This window comes from Drosophila takahashii, chromosome 2L (genome assembly GCF_030179915.1).
Source record: "Drosophila takahashii strain IR98-3 E-12201 chromosome 2L, DtakHiC1v2, whole genome shotgun sequence".
Lineage (NCBI taxonomy): Eukaryota > Metazoa > Arthropoda > Insecta > Diptera > Drosophilidae > Drosophila > Drosophila takahashii.
Window position 1 is genome coordinate 24,165,933 of NC_091678.1, and position 22,306 is coordinate 24,188,238.

General features: G+C 39.5%; 3 protein-coding genes and 1 long non-coding RNA gene across 6 annotated transcripts; 2 read left to right on the forward strand and 2 right to left on the reverse strand.

Moving 5' to 3' along the window:
• Positions 1-306: 306 nt before the first annotated feature.
• Oatp26F (Organic anion transporting polypeptide 26F) lies at positions 307-9,589 on the forward strand. Its single transcript, XM_017149891.3, has 7 exons — positions 307-842; positions 4,856-5,172; positions 5,236-5,404; positions 6,683-6,785; positions 7,941-8,870; positions 9,154-9,342; positions 9,414-9,589. Exons 1-7 carry the CDS (start codon positions 608-610, stop codon positions 9,535-9,537), a joined length of 2,067 nt encoding a protein of 688 aa, XP_017005380.2. The 5' UTR covers positions 307-607; the 3' UTR covers positions 9,538-9,589.
• Positions 1,912-2,675, reverse strand: LOC138914951 (uncharacterized). The gene is made up of 2 exons (XR_011420653.1): positions 2,332-2,675; positions 1,912-2,246 (listed from the first exon to the last, which is right to left on the reverse strand). It is a non-coding gene; the product is annotated as an uncharacterized lncRNA (long non-coding RNA).
• A 131-nt stretch (positions 9,590-9,720) lies between the features above and the next one.
• Positions 9,721-12,028, reverse strand: LOC108062975 (prolyl 4-hydroxylase subunit alpha-2). Its single transcript, XM_017149876.3, has 8 exons — positions 11,794-12,028; positions 11,581-11,735; positions 11,354-11,504; positions 11,104-11,300; positions 10,521-11,041; positions 10,399-10,443; positions 9,944-10,109; positions 9,721-9,880 (listed from the first exon to the last, which is right to left on the reverse strand). The coding sequence occupies exons 1-8, from the start codon at positions 12,000-12,002 to the stop codon at positions 9,822-9,824; spliced, it is 1,503 nt and encodes a 500-aa protein (XP_017005365.2). The 5' UTR covers positions 12,003-12,028; the 3' UTR covers positions 9,721-9,821.
• Positions 12,029-12,142: 114 nt separating this feature from the next.
• Positions 12,143-22,305, forward strand: DIP-iota (Dpr-interacting protein iota). Of its 3 annotated transcripts, none has more exons than XM_070211862.1 (6): positions 12,143-12,190; positions 20,917-21,160; positions 21,309-21,664; positions 21,729-22,010; positions 22,071-22,142; positions 22,202-22,305. In XM_070211862.1, the coding sequence occupies exons 1-6, from the start codon at positions 12,166-12,168 to the stop codon at positions 22,291-22,293; spliced, it is 1,071 nt and encodes a 356-aa protein (XP_070067963.1). In that variant the 5' UTR covers positions 12,143-12,165; the 3' UTR covers positions 22,294-22,305. The 3 variants fall into 3 exon arrangements, with proteins under 3 accessions (XP_070067963.1, XP_017005408.2, XP_070067956.1); XM_017149919.3 differs by lacking the exon at positions 12,143-12,190 and adding an exon at positions 14,758-15,014; XM_070211855.1 differs by lacking the exon at positions 12,143-12,190 and having other exon boundaries at positions 19,657-21,160.
• Position 22,306: the final 1 nt, after the last annotated feature.

The window sequence follows — 22,306 nt, forward strand, 5'->3', positions numbered from 1 at the left end:
TACTGGACTTTGTAGTTAAGGGGATCCAATTTTAGAGCTAAAATTTCAAAGCTATAAGGAAAAATAATATTAAATGGAAGGTAGTTGAAAAATCGTCTGAGGGCTATGAAGTTCGATTAGATTTGCCGTTCAAATAAGCGTACGCTAATTACATGTAGTGTGTTTTAAGCAAATATCAACTTATCAGGCAAGTGCTGTTTAAATATTTTCCAAAGAGAATAAAATTATCATTTTCATCTGAATAAAACGGTTTTTTTTCCCGCCTGTCCCCACTTTGCCACACGAACCCCAAGATAATAACGAAAGCAGCGTCATGACAACTGTTGATATGTGCAGCCCGTAAAATAAGAGGAACTGAATGAGAGTGGGGGCGAAAAGATTTCATTCATGAATCCGAGATGTTCCGAGTGGGTGGGAGGCAGCATAGCAGGGTTGGTTTCCTTCAACAGAGCCCTGTTAGCGACGAGTCCTTAACAGAAAAGTCGGTCTGAGCTTCTGTCTGCGGCGTTTTGAATATCTGAGCTCAGTCAGTTTCCGGCCTTTGCTCGGTGCGGATCGCAGTGGCATTTAAATCGGTGATTATAGTGCGGAACAAGAAAGTGAAACCATGTCTGAGGCAAATATTGAGCTGGACTCGAACACTGCCGTGGCACCCAAGTGCGCCAATGTGAACAATAACAATAGTGCCCGCTCCAGTAGGGTTGGAAGTGCATCCTCGGGAGCAAACTCGGATGCGGATACCCAGCGATTCGGATGGTGCGGTTGGAATCCGGCGTGGCTCCAGCGCTTCTGCACCGCAAAGTGGGCTCTTTTTTGGCTCTGCTGGGGCGGTGCTCTTCAAGGTGATATTCTCTTGCCCTGATTATATACTTCCTTAATTCCGTTAAATGGTTCGTCGCGCGAATTTTCCGCCTACGCTTATTTTTTGCTTGAATTTCGTGGGCTGCTTCTTGGTTAAGGCAGTCGAAAATTACATTGCATGGAGTAAATTATTTCGATATTATACTTTTTTGTTTTGGGACACTCAATATTATTATTTTTTAGTAATATACATTTTTAATGATTATACAAATCAACAAATTACACCTCTATTTGCCAGTGAGTCGAAATAGTAGTAATATGTGAGAGTGATATAGGACTTTCTTTTTTTTATTTAACGAATTCAAAAGACTTGAGCTTTGATGCAATTTTAAATACAAATTAATTTTTTTCGTTTTATTTAATTACAAATATATTTTTTTTGCATATTTAGTAAGGAATATAAATGTAGTTTTCAAAACATTAAACTTTTTTAGAGTCCCTTTTTTGCCTTTCCTACGATCGATGAATTTATGTGATTGGTGTAAGGGTTTTCACCAAAATAGTTTTTAGTGTCCGGTCGACCGTTCACAAGGAAATATCTTTGATATCTACTAAAGTTTTAGTTCAAGCCAAAATAATATAAATCTTAACCTTTGAAAACTCTGAAACTGTTGACGCTTAAAAGCAAGTATTAAATATACCAGTTTACAAAATCAAATCGACTTATTCCTACTCGAAGGCAACCTTGGTTTAAAGTAAAGTTCATCTCCATGATTAAGAAATGGGCTCTTCCAATTTTTTGTATGATGTAAATTTTACAGGAATATAATGCCGTTTTAGTTCCAGTTTAGAAGCTACACCTTGTCAAAGTTAAAAAATTTGAAAAAATGCTAAAGCTCTGGCATAAGTGGCTTCTTTAAAAATACACGCCCAAAAACCGAAATTTGTTTTACGAATTAAGAGGATGATTTAATTTTGTTAACTGGTGATATTTGGAAAAGTGAGTAAGTTATAATTTTATAATTAAAAGGATTTGTGACTCTTTTTAAATTTACATGTTATGTTTTATTATTGCCTGTAATTACCCGAACTTTAGACATAGAAAAAAACTGAATTTCCTTTTCCAACCATGTAAATTTTGCTGCGGCTTAAGGCTTAAAAAACACTTCTGTCCACCTTTTGTTTCTACAAAATATTGAATCAACATGGCCATATTTTTCTTGATTACAAGACAAACTTTTGCCAAGCAAACTTTTAGCGAGCCTGTATCCCAGAAGTCTCGAGTTGGCTAAGACAATGCAAAGGCGCAGGCGATGAGGACATCCACATCCGCATCGCTTCATTAGCATCCTGGGCATTCCCAGCCTCGGCCAGCAGGACTGTGTGCAACAGATAAGAATTCGACCAAGGAGCTGGGAAGAAGGTGGGGTCCCCGGCTGGAGTTTCTGTGAATAGAAGTGAATTAAAAATTAATATCTGCCCGGAGCAGCCGAGGGAGCTGATGATGCTCTAGCCCGAGGATGCATTAACCTCAAAAAATCACCGCACTTTGAATAGTTTGAAAGGCCCGTTGAAGTGTAAATGGGCCCAGTTTTGCCTGCGATATCCGAGGGGTTTTGAGTGGGTGTTTGAGGCCCCGAACCTCTTGACGTTGTCATAGGCTTTAGGTTACTCCGGAATCCGAAGGGGCGAGAGGGCAGCGGCATAAATCAAAACAATGTTAATCGTTGTTTACCCAACTTTAGATCCCCCGGCTGATCCGAACTGGTGCCGGTGCCCATGGCTACGGCTCAGTTTCAGCTTTAGTTTCCCACTCCTAATGGGTTCAAGCGGTTAATTAAAATTCGCCAATTTCACGAAAGCTGACGACACGTTTATGCATTTCCGGGGGATTAGGCTGTGTTCCAGAGATTGGATGCAAAAATGTGCAGAAATGCACTCGCTGGATGGAGGCCAGATTTAGCATTTTTGGATGGCTGCCAGCGAAGATGCAAACGTGATGAAAAACTTAATTTTGTGCTTAAAACTGTTAAAATTATCATTTCTTTTGTTTATTACAAAACATCTACTTTTTAAAAAAGGTTTTAAAATTTCTGGAATATAGATAATCACAATCCCAACAAAAGTGCAATAAAGTTAAAAAAATATTATTAATTGTTTTGGTATAAGTTTAACAAAATATATTGAGCCTCCATATCAAATTAGTAAAAATAAATGGAGTAGTTTCATAAAAATAATTTTCTTCAATTTTACTTTTAACAGACTCTTTACATGTTTAATTATTTTTTTATTTTAACGAACGATACATAAAATTAAAATGTATGTAAATAATATGCCTTGGATTTTGGATTTGGATTTTTCCACAGATTCAATTCAAAAAGTTAATTATCAAAAAGTTTCATAAAATGAAAACTCAAATTTTCAGGGCACAAATGAGACCAAAAGTGTAGAGCCCACGGTAGGTTAATACAAAAATAAACAAAAAAGGATTTAAAGTATTTAATTGCTTGGGTTTGGCCACGATCTTTGAGGGAGTGACTCACGCGAACACCTCCTGCAGGATGTTTATCAATGTCCAGTATTTATGCCTTGGCCGTGTGCTGTAAGCAAACTGAATCATGCAGTTCTTGCAGCTCGAATGGCCTGCTGGCATCTGTTGCACTAGGCTACTCTGCCTAGTGACCCTCGACGTGGGAACACTTCCGGTTGGATGTGGATGTGGGTGACACAGAGTTGGCCTGCCCGCCTGTGGCTCGGCTTACGGATGCGGATGGGGCGGCACGTGACCGAAAATATTAATCAGTTGACACGGCATTAACATAAATCATCCGCAACAATTTTGGATTGCCGCGTTCTGCTCTCGTCGTGCATCCAGTTCAAATGGTTTATTGTTGTTTTTTATGGCTTTGAATACGGCCTCATTCAATGGAAATGAGTAAGCTAGTCAAATAACTCATATTAGAAATGGGAGTGATTCTGAACATGTGTGCATTTCGATTCGAAGGATGATCCTAAGTATAAGAAGAGCCAAAACTCTCTTAGGTTGGCTTATTAATGTATTTTATATGGAGGGTATCAATTAGTTGATTAAAGGAAGTGTGGATATAATTTTTTTTTCTTTATTTGAATATTTATTGAAAAAAAATATTAATTAAAATTTCCATTTTAAACTAATTTGCTAGAAAAATCTTTACTGCTAATTATGAAAATGTTTAAATCTTTGATCAACCCCACATGTCCCAGCCAGGACGTAAGTCAATCGATGCACATGCAAAATCATAGATTGTCACGTATCCAATGCAGTCTATGTACTTCACTGTATACTTCCAGCCAAAGGTCACACACTTACTCCCACTCCAGAGTATAAAATGCCCCGCCTCAAGGTTTCTTCGGGATTTATTAAATTATTGCATTTAGTGGGGTAAATGACTTGTAAGTGTCGCCTCCCACCAACTTCCTCTTGTAAACTTTCCTCCCCGCTTTCTGTCACCTTTCCAACCAAAGATGACCAGGAGAGGTCTTCTTTGGGGCGATTATTGAAAAATAAATTGAATTCGTCGTAGAAAAAAAGAAATATTGTGAGCAACAATGGCTTTGTAGGTTGTTAAGGGCGGGCCCAGAACTAACAGATATTTATTTACGATAGAAAATTCGCCTAAGCCCTCAAAATCAATTTGTCGTACAGATATTTAATTTATGACCCGCCCCATGGCACTCAAGTCAACTCAACCACCTCCATTATCAGCAGGACTATCTTCCGCCCTCTCCTACTCTTTTCCAAGTCAAATATTATATGACAATCTGTTGACGGTCCTCGCTGGAGTCCAAACTTCATGTTTATGACTCTGGAATGGGGGATGGTACTTGAAGGAGGAGGAACGGTAGGTAAGACGTAGCCTTTTCTTAGTAGAAATCGCATAGGCTTTACTAGTAAATTATTTACTATTTATTCAGTTTTTACTGCTAAATTTAAAACGGATTTTATGATTATGCTTTCATATATTCTTTAATGTGATTTATGGATAAAATGATTTTGAAATTTCTTTCTTTTTAGGTCTCATAGTAAACGGTCTGATCAATGTGTCCATCTCCACAATTGAGCGGCGTTTTGGACTCCGCTCCCGACAGATGGGTCTGGTGGCCAGCGGCTATGACCTGGCCTCCTTCGCGTGTCTGGTTCCGGTCACCTATTACGGCGGACGACGAGGAGCCTCCAAGCCGCGCTTCATTGCCATCGGACTGATCGTGATGGGCCTGGGATCGCTGGTCTTTCTGCTGCCCAACTTCCTGGTGGGCAAATACCGGGCCACCATTGCCGAGGCGAATGTGTGTGAGGTATCGGGATTGCAGGCCAACTCCAGCCAGGCAATGGTAAGGGGGGTGACATGGAGATTACCAACCGGATACCTATTAATTCCAACCATATCCTTGCAGAGCGCCTGCGAGCTAAATGGCTGGGGGGAGGGCGAGAGTCTAACCTGGACGGTCTGGCTCTTCCTGGCCGCCCAACTGCTCCACGGAGCCGGAGCCTCGCCCCTCTTCACCCTGGGCGTCACTTATATCGATGAGAACGTCTCAAAGAAGATGTCATCTGTTTACTTGGGTAAGTTGCAAACGACGCAGCCGTTGATAAGACGCGCAAAAACTTTTGTCTGCCGCAGTCGCACAACAAATGAAGTATGCACAAATACCCACACTTTCCGAGGGGGGTTCGGTATTGGTGGTCCTTATACGATATCAAAGATATCAAAGTATCTGCTAGTTGCTCTCACACATGAATATTTATTTTTATTCGCCTTATTGGCAAACGACGTCGGCTACAAAGGGAGCAAATACTATTTACTGTTTGCGATCCGAAAATCCTCCCGGGTGTTTGGTTTGGGTCTCATGTCTAGAGTCTCGTGTCAGCCGACTTCCTTACCCCTGTTGACCCAATTTTAAAGAGCCAGATTGTTGCTGACTCAGTTGAGACGCGGGTCTGAGGAAGAGCCGACGGCAGCGGAAATTTATTGCCTCTTAGTTAGGTTTATCGTGCCATCCAAAGACGACAGTGAAATTATCAAACCCGACCAGCGTCCTCTTTGCCTCTTTGGATATCGCTGTCTGGCATTGAGACAATTGAAATTCGCTTCTTCCTGGGAGTTTCACTCCATTTGGAGCTGGAGGGGTGCTCAAGGAACTGATTGCACGGTGCGTTTCAAAGATAAATAAATAAAAGAACCATCCGCAAAATGGCTACTCCTATCTTAGATTATTCTGCATTAAAATCTAGAACCTCTAAAAGGTTGATCTCGTATTTTGTATAATTTATTTATTTAGATTGAAAATTTAAAGATTTAACATTATTTATAAAGTTTTAAGGGTTAAATGATTCTTTTTTGTATTGTATTGTATTTCAGAAAAAAGAAATGTTTAGGCCCGTTTTCTCGTCCGCCTGTTAAATTTAAAGTAGGGTTAAAACTCTGATTTCCCATACGATTTTAAGGTTCTAACCTTACTTTAAATTTAACCATCGGACGAGAAAACGGCCCTTAAAGTGTCAGCATGTAATACAAAATTTCAATATAACTCATTTTTGATTATTATATTTAAAAAGTGAACTTAAATTTATTTAAAAATTTGGTTGTATATTACATCTATATTATACATTTTTAGAAACCATTAGTTTAACTTTAAGAACATAAATTTTTAAAGGACTTTCTATTTCAAATCAAGCCGTATTCTTAGCGACTTAGCATTTTGTAACGCACTGTAGGAACGAGGGTCTCAATCGAAGTCTTGTTCCTTGCAAATGTCTGATAATGATATTTAGTTGAACTATGACTCGTTGACAAATTAAACCGTTAATATTGAAGTTTAATTGAGAAGTTTGTTTTCGCAGGCATTTACTACACAATGGCCACCGTTGGACCTGCGATTGGCTACGTTTTCGGAGGACAGTTGCTGCTCATCTACACGGATTGGATGAGCGTGGACCCAGCCCAGTAAGTGCATCTTATAAGCTGGCTATGATTGTTATTAATCGAGCGACTTAGTGCCCCACGATGAATGAGTGAGTGAGTGCTGATGGAGATAAAGAGCAGGTGACTTTAAGGGCGGGAAAAGGGAGGAATGAGGGCGGGGAAGGGAACGGGGGCTGCTGCGGAGCTTATTTGTTACCCGGCAACGGCAAATGCCACAAAGCACCTCGCCGTGTAAATATCTCCAGAGAGTAATAAAACAACATTCCCGCTGACAACGAGGAAATAAGGTGCGAATGAGAATGAGCATTTGTTTGATTCACCTTCTCGGCGCCCAGGTGTGGGTGGCAAGGAGGAAGGAGTCACAAGGACTGCCGTATTCCAGAGCAGAGCGGCAAGCCATCTGCATCCGAATCCGCACGGATACAACCGCATGGCTTATTGTCAAGGTGATGCCATAAGTCATATTGTCTGCTCAACCCCCAACCCCCAACCCCCATCCCCCGCTTTCGTAAATTATGTCGAGAACATGGAAATTTTGTTTATGATTTTGTACATGTTTACGAGTGGTTAGGGCTAAACAAATACTTTTGGCGACCTTTTGTAGCCACCGCTGAAAAGATAAATTCAGCGGAAAATATAAATTCCCATTCAAGTTAATTTAAAAAGCCGGAAAAGTGGAAAATTTAGAGAGTAAATTATAAAAGTTACGGAAAATAAGGGTTTTGAGTCCGGTTATGTGTAAGCAATGAAGAATAAGCAATCACCTTAAAATTATTAGTTTTCTTGATAATTTCAGTTGTCCTTAGAGTAGAATATTTTCTTTTACATATCTTAATCTTAATCTTAAATAATGTAAAATCGATCTACGTTTCATTTCGATTTTTTTGGGTGTAGAAAAGCAGTTCAGATTATTTATTTTAGGAATTTAAAGTGAAAGAACGCTATAGTCGAATGGCTCGACTATTAGAAACCCGTTACTCAGCTAACCAACAAAAGAAGAATTAATATACATTTTAAAGTACAAAACAGAATTAGCGTGGTGTCGCCGATATTCTATCTTAACAAGACCTTTTAGATAAAAATAAGTATGTACGTATGAGATTTTATAAAATAAATTTAATAATATTGGCTTGGGAGTTAAATTAATTAATCTGAGTCTAATCTTTCCCCTTGCAGACTCAGCCTGACCAGCGACAGCAAGGTGTGGATTGGAGCCTGGTGGCTGGGCTTCATTTTCGCAGCCGCCATGTGCCTCCTAATAGCCCTGCCCATCTTCGGCTATCCGAAATTGCTACCCGGGGCGGAAAAGCTGCAGCTGGAAAGGGTTTCCGAGGCGCATGCAACCATATCGGAGACTGAGGGGTCCAGTGGTGAAGTGGCCCGCGGACTGGCTCAACTTCCCCGCGCGGTACTCAAACTGCTGGGAAATCCCACGTTTTTTTTCCTGAACCTGGCCGGGGCCACTGAGGGTCTGGTGATAGCCGGATTCGCGGCATTCCTGCCCAAGCAGATCGAAAACCAGTTCAGCATTTCGCCCATGCACTCGGCCCTGGTAATGGGTCTGATCACGGTTCCGGCGGGTGGTGGTGGCACCTTCCTCGGCGGCTACTTGGTCAAGAAGTGGAATCTGGCCTGCAGGGGAATCATCAAGATGTGCCTGATGGCCACTGTGGTGGCGGCCCTGTTCACCATCTGCTTCCTGGTGTCCTGCCCAAATCCAAAGTTCGCTGGCGTCACAACAGGTTACAATTTGGAGGCCAGAAGCGATGCACCCGCTTTGGAGGCGAGATGCAACTCCAACTGCGGCTGCAGCCGCACGAACTATGATCCCATCTGTGGCGTCAATGGCGTCATGTACTACAGTCCCTGCTTCGCAGGATGTGCCCAGGAGGAGCACGTGGACAGCCTGAAGCGCTACCACAACTGCAGCTGCATCGAAAGCGTCGGCTGGGTGGACGAGGGCAGTACGTCCCACTTCCGCCCGGAAGCCACCAACCTCAAGTGCGACTCCACATGCCAGACCCTGCCGATCTTCGTGGCCCTCTGCTTCATTTTGATGGTCTTCACCTTCCTCGCCACTATGCCCGCCCTGTCAGCCACTCTGAGGTGGGTGCACTTTTGATATTTTACATATTCCAAAATGTAATTATTATATCTGTAAACCACAAAAATCAAAGAGATTTCCTTGTAGTTAAATCAAGGAAAAACCACAGATTTAAGGACGATATTTTTAAGACTTTGTGTTTTTTAATTTCCCAGTCCTTAGAACTTCGTACTCATTTTCAGAATTTTTTTTCCGCTATTTCTAAGATCAAATTTTCTTTAATTATGTAAATTATTATGTAGTGCCCTATAATTTGTAACCATAATTAGTATCCATTGCTTGCAGATGTGTTCAGGATGATCAGCGCTCCTTCGCTCTGGGCCTGCAATGGATAAAGGTGCGTCTGCTGGGCACCATACCTGCTCCACTAATTTTCGGAGCCCTGATCGATGAGTCTTGCATTTTGTGGCAGGAGTCCTGCGATAAGGATGGTGGAGGAGCCTGCCTCGTTTACGATAATTTCTATATCAGCCGGTAAGATTGTTAGATTTGTATTTCCCATACAAATATTTCTTTATCATTATTAATTACCATCATTTTTGTAGTTATATGTGGCTATTGGCGTTGATCTGCAAACTGGGTTCCGTAGTCTTCTTTACGTGTGCCTGGTGGTTTTACGTACCACCCATGAAGACATCGAATGCAAATGGAAAGGAAGAGAGTAATTAAGGAGTTTTTAGCATTAACCATCGAACTGAAATGGAAAATAATCGACCCAGCCAGCCATTTGGCTCATATTGTGGCTCATCATTAACTGGCTAGCATTTTTAATCGATTAGCTACTGACTTAAGAAGTATTTTAACTTTACCAATGGGAATCGTATTAATGGTTCAGCTCATAATCCAGCTTATCACAATATTATTTGCCATTTGAAGTAACTATTAAAACTATTTGTGTAGCTTTTAAAACAGAACACAGAATTGTTTTATTCCAATTGATATTTATATACTTGCTACTTGTAACAGGGTTTTGTAAACATTTGCTCATAGTTCAACATGCTCTTGACTAGAACTGAAAGTTTAAAATAATTGAGTTGATATTTGTTCTTAGTTTGAGGTCCTTTTAGGAACTTACCCCACCGGCTGCCCAGGATCATGGGACAAACGGCGTGCCTGGTCAATGGGTTTGGTTCGCCATTATTGTGCAGATTGTACCAGAACAAGGCCGAACCCTTCTTCGGCTGAATGGCTAGTTTTGCGTCCGGAAAAATAGTGGCACCACCCAATGGAACATCGGTCACCTGGTGAAAATAGCAGCAACATAGAAAGGAATAAAAATGGGGATTTTTAAAGAGGAATAAGTACCAGAAAAGTAAAAAGAATTGTGATATTCAAAAAGTAAGCAACTAAATGTGTGTACAACCAAATCCTGAATCCGCCACAGTCTTAATCACTTCTAAATTAATTCTTTAGCTAGCGGTTTTTACATGGAAGTTTTACCTTCCAAAGTGTGTTTTTCTAACTGCTGGTTTCTAATCCTTTACTTTTAAAATTTGATTTGTTTTAATGTCAAAACAAATAGGTACTTACATAGAACAAAAAAGTCATTAGTCGGTCACCTTCCTCGCTCAGTTCCTAGTTAATAGGATTGTGGATAAAAACAAAATATATATATTAAACGATTTGCTTCTGTATATCAACAGGTTACTTGCCGGATGAAGTCTGGGGTCTACGTAGTCGCTGTGCTCTGGAAAGTAACTACCCAAGCCATAATTAATTCTGGCCAATGAAGTTGTATTGCCAACATCGAGCCCCGATATATCCGCCATGCGATTTATCAATGTCTTGTCCAAATTGCCGCCATCGTCGTCGGTGACTTTTACGTAAAAAAGACGACTGACCTGGTCTGGAGTTGTGTAGTTATCAGTAGTGCCCAGGATCATCTCATCTCGGGTCAAATTCGTCAGTTGAGCAATCTCACTGTTGTAGATCACATCGTGATATAGCCAGATAAGCGGGTTCCTGCTGATCTCCTCCTCCTTGAGAGGAGCTATTCGCATAAATGGTGTTGTGGTGCTATTGTAGCGACACACCAGTCGAGGACCTGGTGGAAACTTTCCCCTGCAGCCCCGTTCAATGTCAGAGGTAGGTGGCTTCGGCTTTAAGTGGGCCAGTGGAGTCCCTGGCTCTTCGGATAGTTCCCTCAGATAGTCGCTGATGCTGTCAAGCGAACCTGGTTGTAAGTTATTTATTTTAATAGGAGTTACATAATTATTAATTTTTTTTTATACTCGCCCTCTTGAAGCCGACTTATGATGAACATTTTTTGTAGCTCTTCTCGCTTTGGAAGATAGAATTGGCGAGCAATACTATTCGGGGGCTCTCTAAAAACACTCAAAGCTAACCGATACCACTGGGCACTCAGTCGAAATTCTGATCTGTTGTACATATAGTCCGCCATAGCCAGGCAATCGGGAGCGGACATTCGGGTTCTAAATGCTTAACTTATTTAGATGCTTATGCTAAATCTACTTCACTTTCTTACTGCAGCTGTTGGCCCGCCAAAAGACCCTTGGCCATATCCGATGACTTCAGGTCATAAAAGTGCTCAATCCTTTCCATTCCCAACAAGGCCTCTTGCATATCCTCCGCAGTGGGTGTTCGATTTACAAGCTTATCCATTTCTTCAATCTCAACTGCAATTAGTTAAATTAGCAAGTAGCCCTGAATATTTAGTGCCGCTTTTTCATTCTTTCAATATATGTATTATACCCTTTGCAGGATCTGGATTCTTGATGTAAGCAATCAACTTGGGCCAATCTTCATGAGCTCGTCTTACAAGACCCAAGGTATTTAATGGATTGGACAAATATTGAATGCGATCTTCCGTATTATGAAGATTCTCATGTTCATCAGAATTAATAAACCTGATGGATAGTTTTACTGTAATTACTAATTATTTGGAAAGATTGTGGAATATCATACATTCGCAAACTTTCGACTTTCTGGTGCAGAAGGGTAACATAGTTTGTCAAATGCTCCATATAGGAATTTTCAATCTCCCGAAGCTCAGACAGGGCTCGAATCGAATTTGTATAGATCACTTCCTTTGGTTTTCCTTCTGTTTCGCAAAAAGTTAATAAAAATAAAGGAATAAAGTTGAACCAAATAGAATCCAGCGTTAAAAGAATCATTCTAGACCAGAATATACATTACATATTCCACGCCCGAAATGAAGTAATTTCTTTTAAAATAATTTACTCGGTTCATTTGAAACGCGTACCGTAACTTCTTCGGTAATCAGCTTAGTAGTGGGTGTAGTGTGATCCAAGTAAATGGATAACGCCCTCGGGCGTTATGGCACATTTAATATTGAAAAAAAGTGAATATGCACATATTTAAATTTAATAAAAACCTCAATGGATGAAAATCAAAGCGAAAAATATTTGTATTAAATATGGAATCTTTGGATTTTTTTATCAGTGTGGTGATTTTCTGGACCCTGGTATGACACCTTCCGGATCGAAAGGCCGGAGGTCTTCTGGGTAAGGTCAGATTTCGGTAAGTCGCAGCGGGTCATACGGGATCCTGGTGGAGCATGGAGTCCAGAATGCTTCGTCGGAAGTTCGATGTAGATATTTCTTCTTAAAGAGTCTTAAATTTTTTACATAACATTTGACATTATACACGATTAGCCAAGAAACGAACCATCGAAAACGAAATCAATTTATTTTGACCGTCTGGTAGCACTGCGCGTAATATACATAACGGACACTTTCGATTTAAACCTAGAAAATTCAGCATAACGAAAAATAATATTAAAATAGATCATGTGCACAGTTTATCTTTATAGGCATGCACAACAGATGGGTTGGACAGGAAAGTGGTAATAATGTATCAAAGGAATTAATATATTTAATATTTTTTAAGGTCAGTATTGTATAAACAAAATATTGGTAGCATTTCGTAATTCCTGTTATATTGTATTATAAGATGTTCTATACTTTTGGCTTTCATCGTTTCTACTTTATTTAAGCTTAATACATTTTATTTTAGCCAAGTCAATTATTTTAGCAAAATAATGATGAAAAACCGAGAAAAATGCATGTATTGGCTACAAGTCCTTAATCCAATAATCCTTGCCAATAAGTAATTAAATCTTTAGTTACCTGTATTAAAAAATTATAACTAAATGTATTCTTTTAAAATAAAATGATAATGACTCGTAATTTGTTAAACAAATCCTAAAATTAAAAAAAAAACAAGAAAGGAAGCTAGCTTCGGCCAGCCGAAGCTTATATACCCTTGCAGATCATTCTATTAATTTACAAATCGCAAAAATGTTAAATTTCCTATTATTTCACATTAATTTTTCGATAGTTTCTATGGCAGCTATATGATACATCAGTTCGATCTTTTTAAAATTAAAATCAACATTTGGAAATATTTAAAAATAGTCATATCCCAGAGTAGAAGAGAATGTTATAAAAATCATCAAAGATATAATTTTTTCCTAATGATTTCCATTTAATTTTTCTACCGTTCCTATGGCAGCTATATGATAAAGTGATCCGATTTTTTAAATATTTAATTCGAAATTCAGAAATATATAAAAAATAATATTCCCAAGAGTAGAAGGTAATATTTGAGAAAACACCGAAGTTAGAATTTTTTCAACGTATTTTTTCCGATCCTTCCTATGGGGGCTATAAGATTTAGTTGTCCGATCCGGTCGATTCCGACATTTACACTACCTGCAATAGAAAGAATACTTTTGAGAAAGTTTCATTCCGATAGCTCAAAAACTGAGAGACTAGTTTGCGTAGAAACAGACGGACAGACGGACATGGCTAGATCGACTCGTCTAGTGATGCTGATGAAGAATATATGGGGTCGGAAACGTCTCCTTCACTGCGTTTCAAACTTCTGACTGAAATTATAATACCCTCTGCAAGGGTATATATATATTTTGGGATTTAAAACCATTTTTTAAAAAGCAACTCTTACAATTTTACTTTGATAATTATAAACCTGTGGCGAAGTGCTGCTATTATTTTTTTCTCGCAACTGATATGATTCATATTCATGAATAATGATCTATGTTATAGATCGGAGCAAACAAAGCATGTAAACAGGACAGGAAACAAAAATATTACCGACTTAATATACTCAAGTCTGTAAAAAAAACACGTTCACTCCAATAACGTTCGAAATCCTTATACTATAAAGACAGAGTCCAAATACAAGAAAACAAGTAAGTAGAGCTCTTTCCTACCAACGGCGTGAGAATCTTGCTTGTGCCAGCAAAAGATGGGCCCCCAGAGAAAACAACAATCAAGCAAATTCCGCTTGCTTATTATCATTATTGTTATCGCTATTGAAAAGCGCTAATTGTGCGCAAATAGCGGAGCGAACTTATTGCTAACTTATTAAAAAGCTCACACATGCAAACCGAGCCAGTTGGAAAAGTGCACGAGTGGCAGAAATGGCAGGATGCCAAAGGATGCGAAGACAGGTGAAAGTTTAGCAGGAGATGTGCGGAATTTCGGGGTTAATTAGAATGGTATTGGTAGAGTTTTGTAGTTGGAGTTGGCAAGGGGATGATGCCCGCCCCTTCAACTTCCACCCACCTCCCTCAAATACCAATGTGGTGTCACTTTCCCTCGGCAACACGTCACGTGCATATGAATATGTTGCGCCGGGCGCTTTATGAATGAAACATTTACTATTGCATACCTCCATCTCCGTCTTTTGGCTGCGGGGCACCTTGGCTACTGCCCAACCACCTAGCCCACCCACCCATTCAGCCACCCATCCTCGCAAGGCCGCAGGACACATGCGCAACGCCAGGCAGCATTTGAATTTTGAATATAATTTTTGACACTTGATTATCAGCTCCGCTCGCAGTTCGCGGCCAGTTGTAAGAGTGCGCGGACGTCTGTCCACGGCAATCGGCGGAAAGGAAAACTTTATCCAAAGACCGGAAAAAATAAATTTGCACTAGTGCAGCGGAAGTTCAACTTGGGCTATTTGGCCAGTGAAAGTGGCAAAATAAAAAAGAGAGGGCGAAACAATATTTTCAAAGTTTGGCACTTTGGTCGCGGTTGAATTTGTGAATATGAGTAGGCGATTCCCCGGCAGCACTTGGCTCCTGCTCATGCAGTGTCTGTGCCTCAGCCGGGCCAGCTTCTCGGAGTTGAATAATTGTAAGTCGACCGGAAATGTAGGATCCTTAAAGATATAAATACAGCGGATAGATAATAGTTAACGATTTTCAATGGACTGGTAAATGAAGGCCAATTATGACAAGAGTCGGACCTTTCCATTCCAGTAACTTATTATTTAAATAGGAATTTAAGAAACGCATTTAAATGACATATGTGGTGGATGCATACTGTTGCCATGTATAATTTACGTTTACTGGAAAAGCTGAAAAATATATTTTTTTGCTTTTACATTTTTGCAATTGCAATTAAAGAGTTTACATTTTTTGAAAAAAAAAAATTAATTATGGCGCTTCCTTAGGTATTTTTATCGCATTGTAACTTGGACCTTAAACATTAATTGTTTAAAAGGAAAAACAATTCGCAACAATTTATAAATATTTACCATTTTTTTCATTTTACAGCCGCTAGAAGTTGATTTGTTTCTTTGATAAAACATTTAATGTTGATTTATTTTATTTATTAATTATACCCGTTACTCGTAGAGTAAAAGGGTATACTAGATTCGTGCAAAAGTATGTAAGTATGTAAGTATGTCCGTCTGTCCGTCTGTCCGTCTGTATGAACGCTGAGATCTCAGAAACTACAAAAGCTAGAAGGTTGAGATTTCCCACACATATTCTTTGGCTTCCTACGCAGCGCAAGTTTATTTTAGCCGAGCGCCACGCCCCCTCTAACGCCCACAATCGCCCACTAACGATTTTAAAATGGGTCCTGCGCCCACATCTTTAAAGATTTCCGAGAAGTATAAATGCAATTTTGTTGTGTATATTTATACCTATCGAAATGTAGAAGACATTTTTCAAATCGGACCATTCATTAAAAAGTTATACGCAATCAAAAATTATATATCTATCTCCCTCGCACTCCCTTTAGCTGAGTTACGATTATTAGTCGGGACACCAACCCGACACAGCGTTCGCACTCCCTTTAGCTGAGTGACGGGTATTAGATAGTCGGGACAACAACCCGACTATAGCGTTCTCTCTTGTTTTATTAATGTTAATAGTGCCTTAAATTTCATATTTTAAGGACCGTCTTCTCGTCCCCCTGTAAAATTTAAAGCAAAATATAAGCCATGACTTCCCATTCGATTTCCAGGCTTAAACCCTACTTTAAATTTATCAAAGGGACGAGAAAACGGCACTAAATATGCTGGATTTGAAGCCGCAGTATTCGAAAGTAATTAACTAGAACAATTAGATTTTAACCTGTCTACAAGCTAAGCCTTTGTACTCCAAAAAGGCGCAGCTAATTGACTGCAAACTATCTAAAACCAGAGTGCTAACGAAAAGCGTTATAAATACCAGCAGCAGCGGATAAAATGGAGGCAGCTGGTAATCGGAAGTCCAACGAGTCCATAAGTGAATAAACTGTGGCCAACATATTCCCCAGACCAGACCAGACATGGCGTAGGGGTTTCCGGAGGAGAGCTGCGGAAGAGTAACGAGGGGTAACTTCCGCCAGGGAAAATGGTCGGCAAAAAACAAAACAAATTTTCCTTGACTTTGGCGAGCCAAGTGCGATAAATATATCAAAATTGGAAATTCGTTATTTAAATCAATGTGCCAGATGCAAAATAAACATAAATATTGGCAGACTAGCCGCAGCGTGCGATAAGAAAGTGAGAAGTGGCTCAAAAGGAGTGATGCACCCCACGATGTTCCGCCCCAAAACCGAAACGAAGCTCCCAACCACCCACCACCCCCTTCACAGCGGGCAGGCAGACAGACAGTCGCGGAAAGGCGACGTTTTCCTATTCCTATTGCACTCTGCGTTATTTTCATTTTTCTATTCGTGGCTGGTGGTTTGTGCCGCTGAAGTGCCGCGTTTTTGGGTGGGAGTTGCGGGTCTTACAGGCACTGCAGTGGGTTATTTTCCATGTTTTTACCATTTTTTTTTTGGCAGACATTGCGTGCTGATTGTGATTCTTTTCGCCTGCACTCGCCTGCAGACGGTTGGAGTGTCTAACAGGAGACAGGACATTCACTTTCCGTTTCAAGTTCAACGGCGTGGGTAAGGGACTCGGCCGGATTTGCAGGGACTTCACGGGGAAATTACGACTTAAGCCTTTGGCCAGCGATACAAATCGTGCAAGAAAACAGGAATATATTTAACAACTCATAGTCAATTTCCTCTATAAAAAGCGCCAACAACAAAGGCGTGTGGTGGCGAAAAAGTTAAACGCGAAATTGCATTACAAAATATATATAAGTAAGAAAGGCCTTATGTTTATACACTCAAAATAATTAACAAATAGGTTAAAGGGATTTCAAATAAGAAGAAGACTTTGAACTTTTTAAAATCTTGTCTTATAAAGAAGTTCGATTTAAAGAAATTTAAAGAAATCATTTATTTTCCCAGATAAAATATAATATGAAAATGGAAAGACTTTGAACCCGTTAGAACTGACCTTATCTCAAGGAGAGAAACAAATACCTATTATAAGAAATAATCAATTTTTCCTGATTTTCAAATCTCTTTTTCTATCATATCTGCTTTTATAAAGAATGAGATCAAGATTTATAAATGGTAAGATCCTACACACAAAAAAAAAACTTGGTAAAATCAACTGTAATAATTGTCAAACAGGCCCCAACCAGCAAAATTGTCAATTCTACTAAGTAAATAGTCACTTTCACAACAACAAATACACACAATTAGCAAGGACACAAACCCAAAGCAAAAACAAAATACACGTAACTATTTTAATAGTTACGCAACTATCTTTGTTGGTCAATTTTACCAAGCAAATTTTTTTGTGTGTAAGAACCTCTAAATTTGATTTTTAGGACACCTTCAACTGTGGACATTCTGCAGAAACAGAATTTTTATCCTCAGTGCAAATACGATGTGCTCTATGGTTTAAAAGGTCTCGCTCGTCCCTTTCTTCGGAATGTTTCAATATGCAAACATGCAATAGCCAAATTGCAATAACAACAAAAACAGAAACCATATCAACTGAAGGCAGTCAAACAATGGCGTCTCTCACATTTAAAGGGACGAAAGGCGGAACGGAACCCGAACACCGACTCGGACCCAAAACACCCTACTTTGCCCAGGGCCCAGACCCAAACATAATCGCAAATTATAGGCTATATGGCATGGCATCGTAGGCTCCCCCAATTTGATGCTAGTTTGGTGGAGACCCGCCCACACCCGCAACGCAATCAATTCGTGGGGAGGGGGCGAAATGTAAAGGTGTAGCCAGCTTTTTACAATTTTCCAGGTACTGCCACCGGCCCCAAACCGCTCTATTAGATTTTTGCATTTTTTCGGGTTATTATTTGCTCATAATTGTAATTTAGGTATTTGTGGTGTGTGGAATGAGAAGCCGCCGAATAGCTCGTCTCCTCGCCACAAAGTCATGCTACTTGTTAGGCATGTGATGCGATTTTTCCATTTTTCCTGCCTCCTTCCCGGCGTTGTGTTTGCGATGGTCTGAGGTCGGTTTGCGGTCGGAACTCTGGTGGTTAAGTTGGCTGACGGCAAATGTCGAAGTCTTGCGGTTGGGCAGTTTGAATGGAAATGATTGCGATGGGACTCAAGTTGAGCCAAATCAAAAATGTACCTGAAGAGTAGGGTTTGAACTTCAGCAGTTCGAAAATAAATTAATTGTTAACTTCCCAACCATTATGAGAAAGATGAATCAATGATGGATATATCAATAACTACACTGTGTTACAAAACTAATGCTTTTTAAATTTATTTTAATGGATGCTATTGTTTTGAATTTGTTACGAGTTCCCGAGTTATACTGCGTTTTTCAAAAAGTTCCACGACGCAAGGATTCTTAGCACAACGAAGTTAAACTTGGGAATTCGTTAGGAATTTAAAACAATACACTCAAAATAAAATTAACCCTAAAGTCAAGGAAATCGCCCTACTTTTGTCTTCAAGACAAGCTAGCCCTAAATTTTAGGGTCACATTTTTCTATATTTTTGATTTTTTTTGACGTCATATTTCTAAATTTTAGGGTAATTTTACTAAATTTAAGGGCAAAAATTTCTAAAAAGTAGGAAATTTTCCTAAAAAATAGAAATTAAAAACAAAACAAAAAAACATGTTCAATCATGATTTTTTTTGTATATACGTTTATATTATGTACTCCTCCCTATGTACATATGCAGGCGTTGTGTGTCTTGTATATTGTGAATGTTAAAGGTTATGTATTTATTATTATGTATTTGCACTTAGATTTCTTATGTAACCAAAGCCAAATGTGGTTGTAAATGTGGACTACGGGACTGCGGGGGAATGGGGGAATGTATAAATTATGATTAGTTAATATTTTATCTTCATGAAAAAAACTTACAATTTTTACTTGTCCGTCGTGAGAATCGAACCCGGGTCTCCCGCGCGAGGAGCGAACGGCCTACATACTGGGCCATTGTAGCACATAAATTTGTTGTGGCAAACCGAGCATAGTATGTAAAGGGTGAAGCGGACAACACATTTGAATACCAATTGCATAATTTTGACCATTCGCGTTTTACTTATTTACATACGTATATACATACATATGTATATATTTATGCTAACGCAATTTATATTATGTGTAGTATATAGTAAATAGCTGAATATAAACCTAATTATTTTCAGTTTACCGCTTGCCATCAATAAAAAAAGGAATAAAAAAAAGTAAAAAAATAAATAAAAAGAAAAATAAAATAACATTAAAAAAAAAATTAAAAAAAAAAAGGTAAAAAAAATTTGCTCTGGGACTCGAACCCGCGTCGATTCGATTGCTAACCAAGTGCTTTAACCTTCTGCGCCACGGGTACAGCCGGCCGGCAGTTGACAAGTTCTGGCATTGAACATTTTGGTGTGCCAGAGCATGTGAAAACAAATATTTCTATTTTTTAGAAAAAATTTCTACTTTTTAGAAAATGTTTCTATTATTTAGGGTTGGTTTCATTTTAGGGTTAGGGCACTAATTTTTAGAAAAGGTGTTGCCAAAATATTTTATTATTTTCGTTTGCCTTTCTATTTTTCAGAAAATAATTTCTAAAGTTTAGGACATTTTTTCTAGATTTTAGGGTGATTTTAGTTCATGGTAACCATTTTCTACATTTAAGAAAAACTTCCTAGATTTGAGAAAAACTTTCTTGACTTAAGAAAAATTTCCTTAGATTTAGAAATAACTTTCTTGTATTTAGAAAAAAGAAATTTTTAGGGCGATTTTCTAAAATTTAGGGTTAAATTTATTTTGAGTGTAGCATCTATCAGGGTACATTTATGATGTTGCATAGTGCTATTGATAGGACATCTCTTTTTATCTTATATCTTTTCGTGGAATTTAAGGATTGAATTATTATTCTTATAAAATTGACATGAAGGCAAATAATTTTAGGTAAGAAATCTTTAAAAATGGTTCTTTTAAATCTATGTTGTTAGGTTTGACAACGAAAAAGTAGCTGCCATCTCTAATAAACAGTTAATTTCCCTAATTGTTGGATTATTTGCTGCTGTCTCGGCTTAATGTTAACCTCAACAAATTTATGACCGTTGAGCAATTTTAAATATCCTTGACCATTTTGGCGGGCCATCTGGCAAGTGTTGAACATTTTCAGCTTAGGCTGTTGACATTCTGCAGACACACGCAGAAATGTGTGAGAAAACGAAATGAAATAATTATCCTGATAACTGTGGATTAAAAAAGCCACACATTAAAAAAGGTTATTTTCTAATTGAATTAAATTTGTTCGCCCGAGTTCCCTGAAATGGGGATAGACCAAATGCCAGTGCCTAACATTTGCAAGCCCCATAAACCACCCCAAAAGGCGCCCAGAAGTTGTACTGTGTCCGCCCCATTTAGCGCCCTAATGATGAAAGCCATAAATGTCAACCAATTGCGTTTGGTGTCATCTTCATCCTTTCCAGCGGATCCCAAGTTCAGCGGACCCATCAACAATTCAACAGTTCCCGTGGGACGGGATGCGTTGCTCACGTGTATAGTCCACGATTTAGTTAGCTTCAAGGTGGCCTGGCTGCGAGTGGACACGCAGACCATTCTGAGCATCCAGAACCATGTCATCACCAAGAACCATCGCATCGCCATCTCCCACACAGAGCATCGCATATGGCAGCTGAAAATCCGCGACGTCCAGGAATCGGATCGCGGATGGTACGATATAATAAATCGAATAAGTTCTATTTGTATCTTAAAAACGCATTATACATATATTTTTGAATTATTATTTTCATTTGTCAATTTTTATGTTTGTTTTCTTTAATGGTATTAAATGAATTTGAATACCTTTTCTCTTAAATAGGTACATGTGCCAAATCAACACAGATCCCATGAAGAGCCAAATGGGCTACCTGGATGTGGTGGTCCCACCCGATATTGTGGACTACCAAACCAGTCAGGATGTGGTTCGTACCACGGGAGATAACGTCACCCTCACTTGCAGTGCGACAGGAGTTCCTTTGCCCACCATAACCTGGCGTCGAGAGGAATCGGCTCCGCTCTTGCTTTCAGACGATGGCGATTTGGAGGTGTACAGCGTGGAAGGTCAGAATCTCACGCTGTGGCAGGTGCAGCGTTCCCACATGGGCGCCTACCTCTGCATCGCCTCCAACGGTGTGCCACCCACAGTGAGCAAACGCGTCATGTTGGTGGTCAACTGTAAGTGAGATTCTTTCAATCATTCTATATTATTAAATGAACCCCATTTTCATACCCCATGCAGTTGCTCCGACAATCTGGACTCGATACGACACCATCTACGTGGGTCTGGGCCAGAAGCTGACGCTGGAGTGCATCACAGAATCGCAGCCCGCGTCGTTAAACTTCTGGCTGAGGGGCTCCGAATTGCTGCAAGGAGGTTCCTATGAGTCGGTCACAGTAGATCACGTCCACCGAATCGTGATGCGGATCACCCTGCGTCCGATTACGAAGCGAGACTTTGGAGAGTACAAATGCAGGGCCAAGAATGCGGTGGGCCAAACAGATCGGATTATAACAGTGCATCGTAAGTCGGTTCTGATTTCGGTTACATAATCCCATAAACAAAGCCACTATTAATCCGCAGATAAAGCCAAGAAGCATGGTCAGCACTCGCATCAAACTTCCACGCGCGACAGCCAGTTCATTGTCATCGAAGGTTTGTTTGTCCTAAGAATACTGGAATCTTTAAAGATAAGTAACTGTAATTTATTTCAGAATACATAGCCAATGTGTCCGATAAGAGCTGCAGTTTCCGACACCTTTGGATTATATTTCTGTGTTTCGCCAATAAAGTTTCCATTTTGTGAGCAATCAAACAAT

Excerpts from the sequence above, each read along its gene's own strand:
- Oatp26F (XM_017149891.3), top strand. The coding sequence starts at position 608 with ATGTCTGAGGCAAATATTGAGCTGGACTCGAACACTGCCGTGGCACCC. Across the intron at positions 5,405-6,682 it reads GATGTCATCTGTTTACTTGG|GCATTTACTACACAATGGCC; the intron begins GTAAGTTGCAAA and ends TTGTTTTCGCAG. Across the intron at positions 8,871-9,153 it reads GCCCTGTCAGCCACTCTGAG|ATGTGTTCAGGATGATCAGC; the intron begins GTGGGTGCACTT and ends CATTGCTTGCAG.
- LOC108062975 (XM_017149876.3), bottom strand. The coding sequence starts at position 12,002 with ATGATTCTTTTAACGCTGGATTCTATTTGGTTCAACTTTATTCCTTTA. Across the intron at positions 10,444-10,520 it reads TAGACCCCAGACTTCATCCG|GAACTGAGCGAGGAAGGTGA; the intron begins GCAAGTAACCTG and ends CCTATTAACTAG. Across the intron at positions 10,110-10,398 it reads TAATGACTTTTTTGTTCTAT|GTGACCGATGTTCCATTGGG; the intron begins GTAAGTACCTAT and ends TATTTTCACCAG.
- DIP-iota (XM_070211855.1), top strand. The coding sequence starts at position 20,757 with ATGGGGATAGACCAAATGCCAGTGCCTAACATTTGCAAGCCCCATAAA. Across the intron at positions 21,161-21,308 it reads CAGGAATCGGATCGCGGATG|GTACATGTGCCAAATCAACA; the intron begins GTACGATATAAT and ends TCTCTTAAATAG. Across the intron at positions 21,665-21,728 it reads CGTCATGTTGGTGGTCAACT|TTGCTCCGACAATCTGGACT; the intron begins GTAAGTGAGATT and ends TACCCCATGCAG.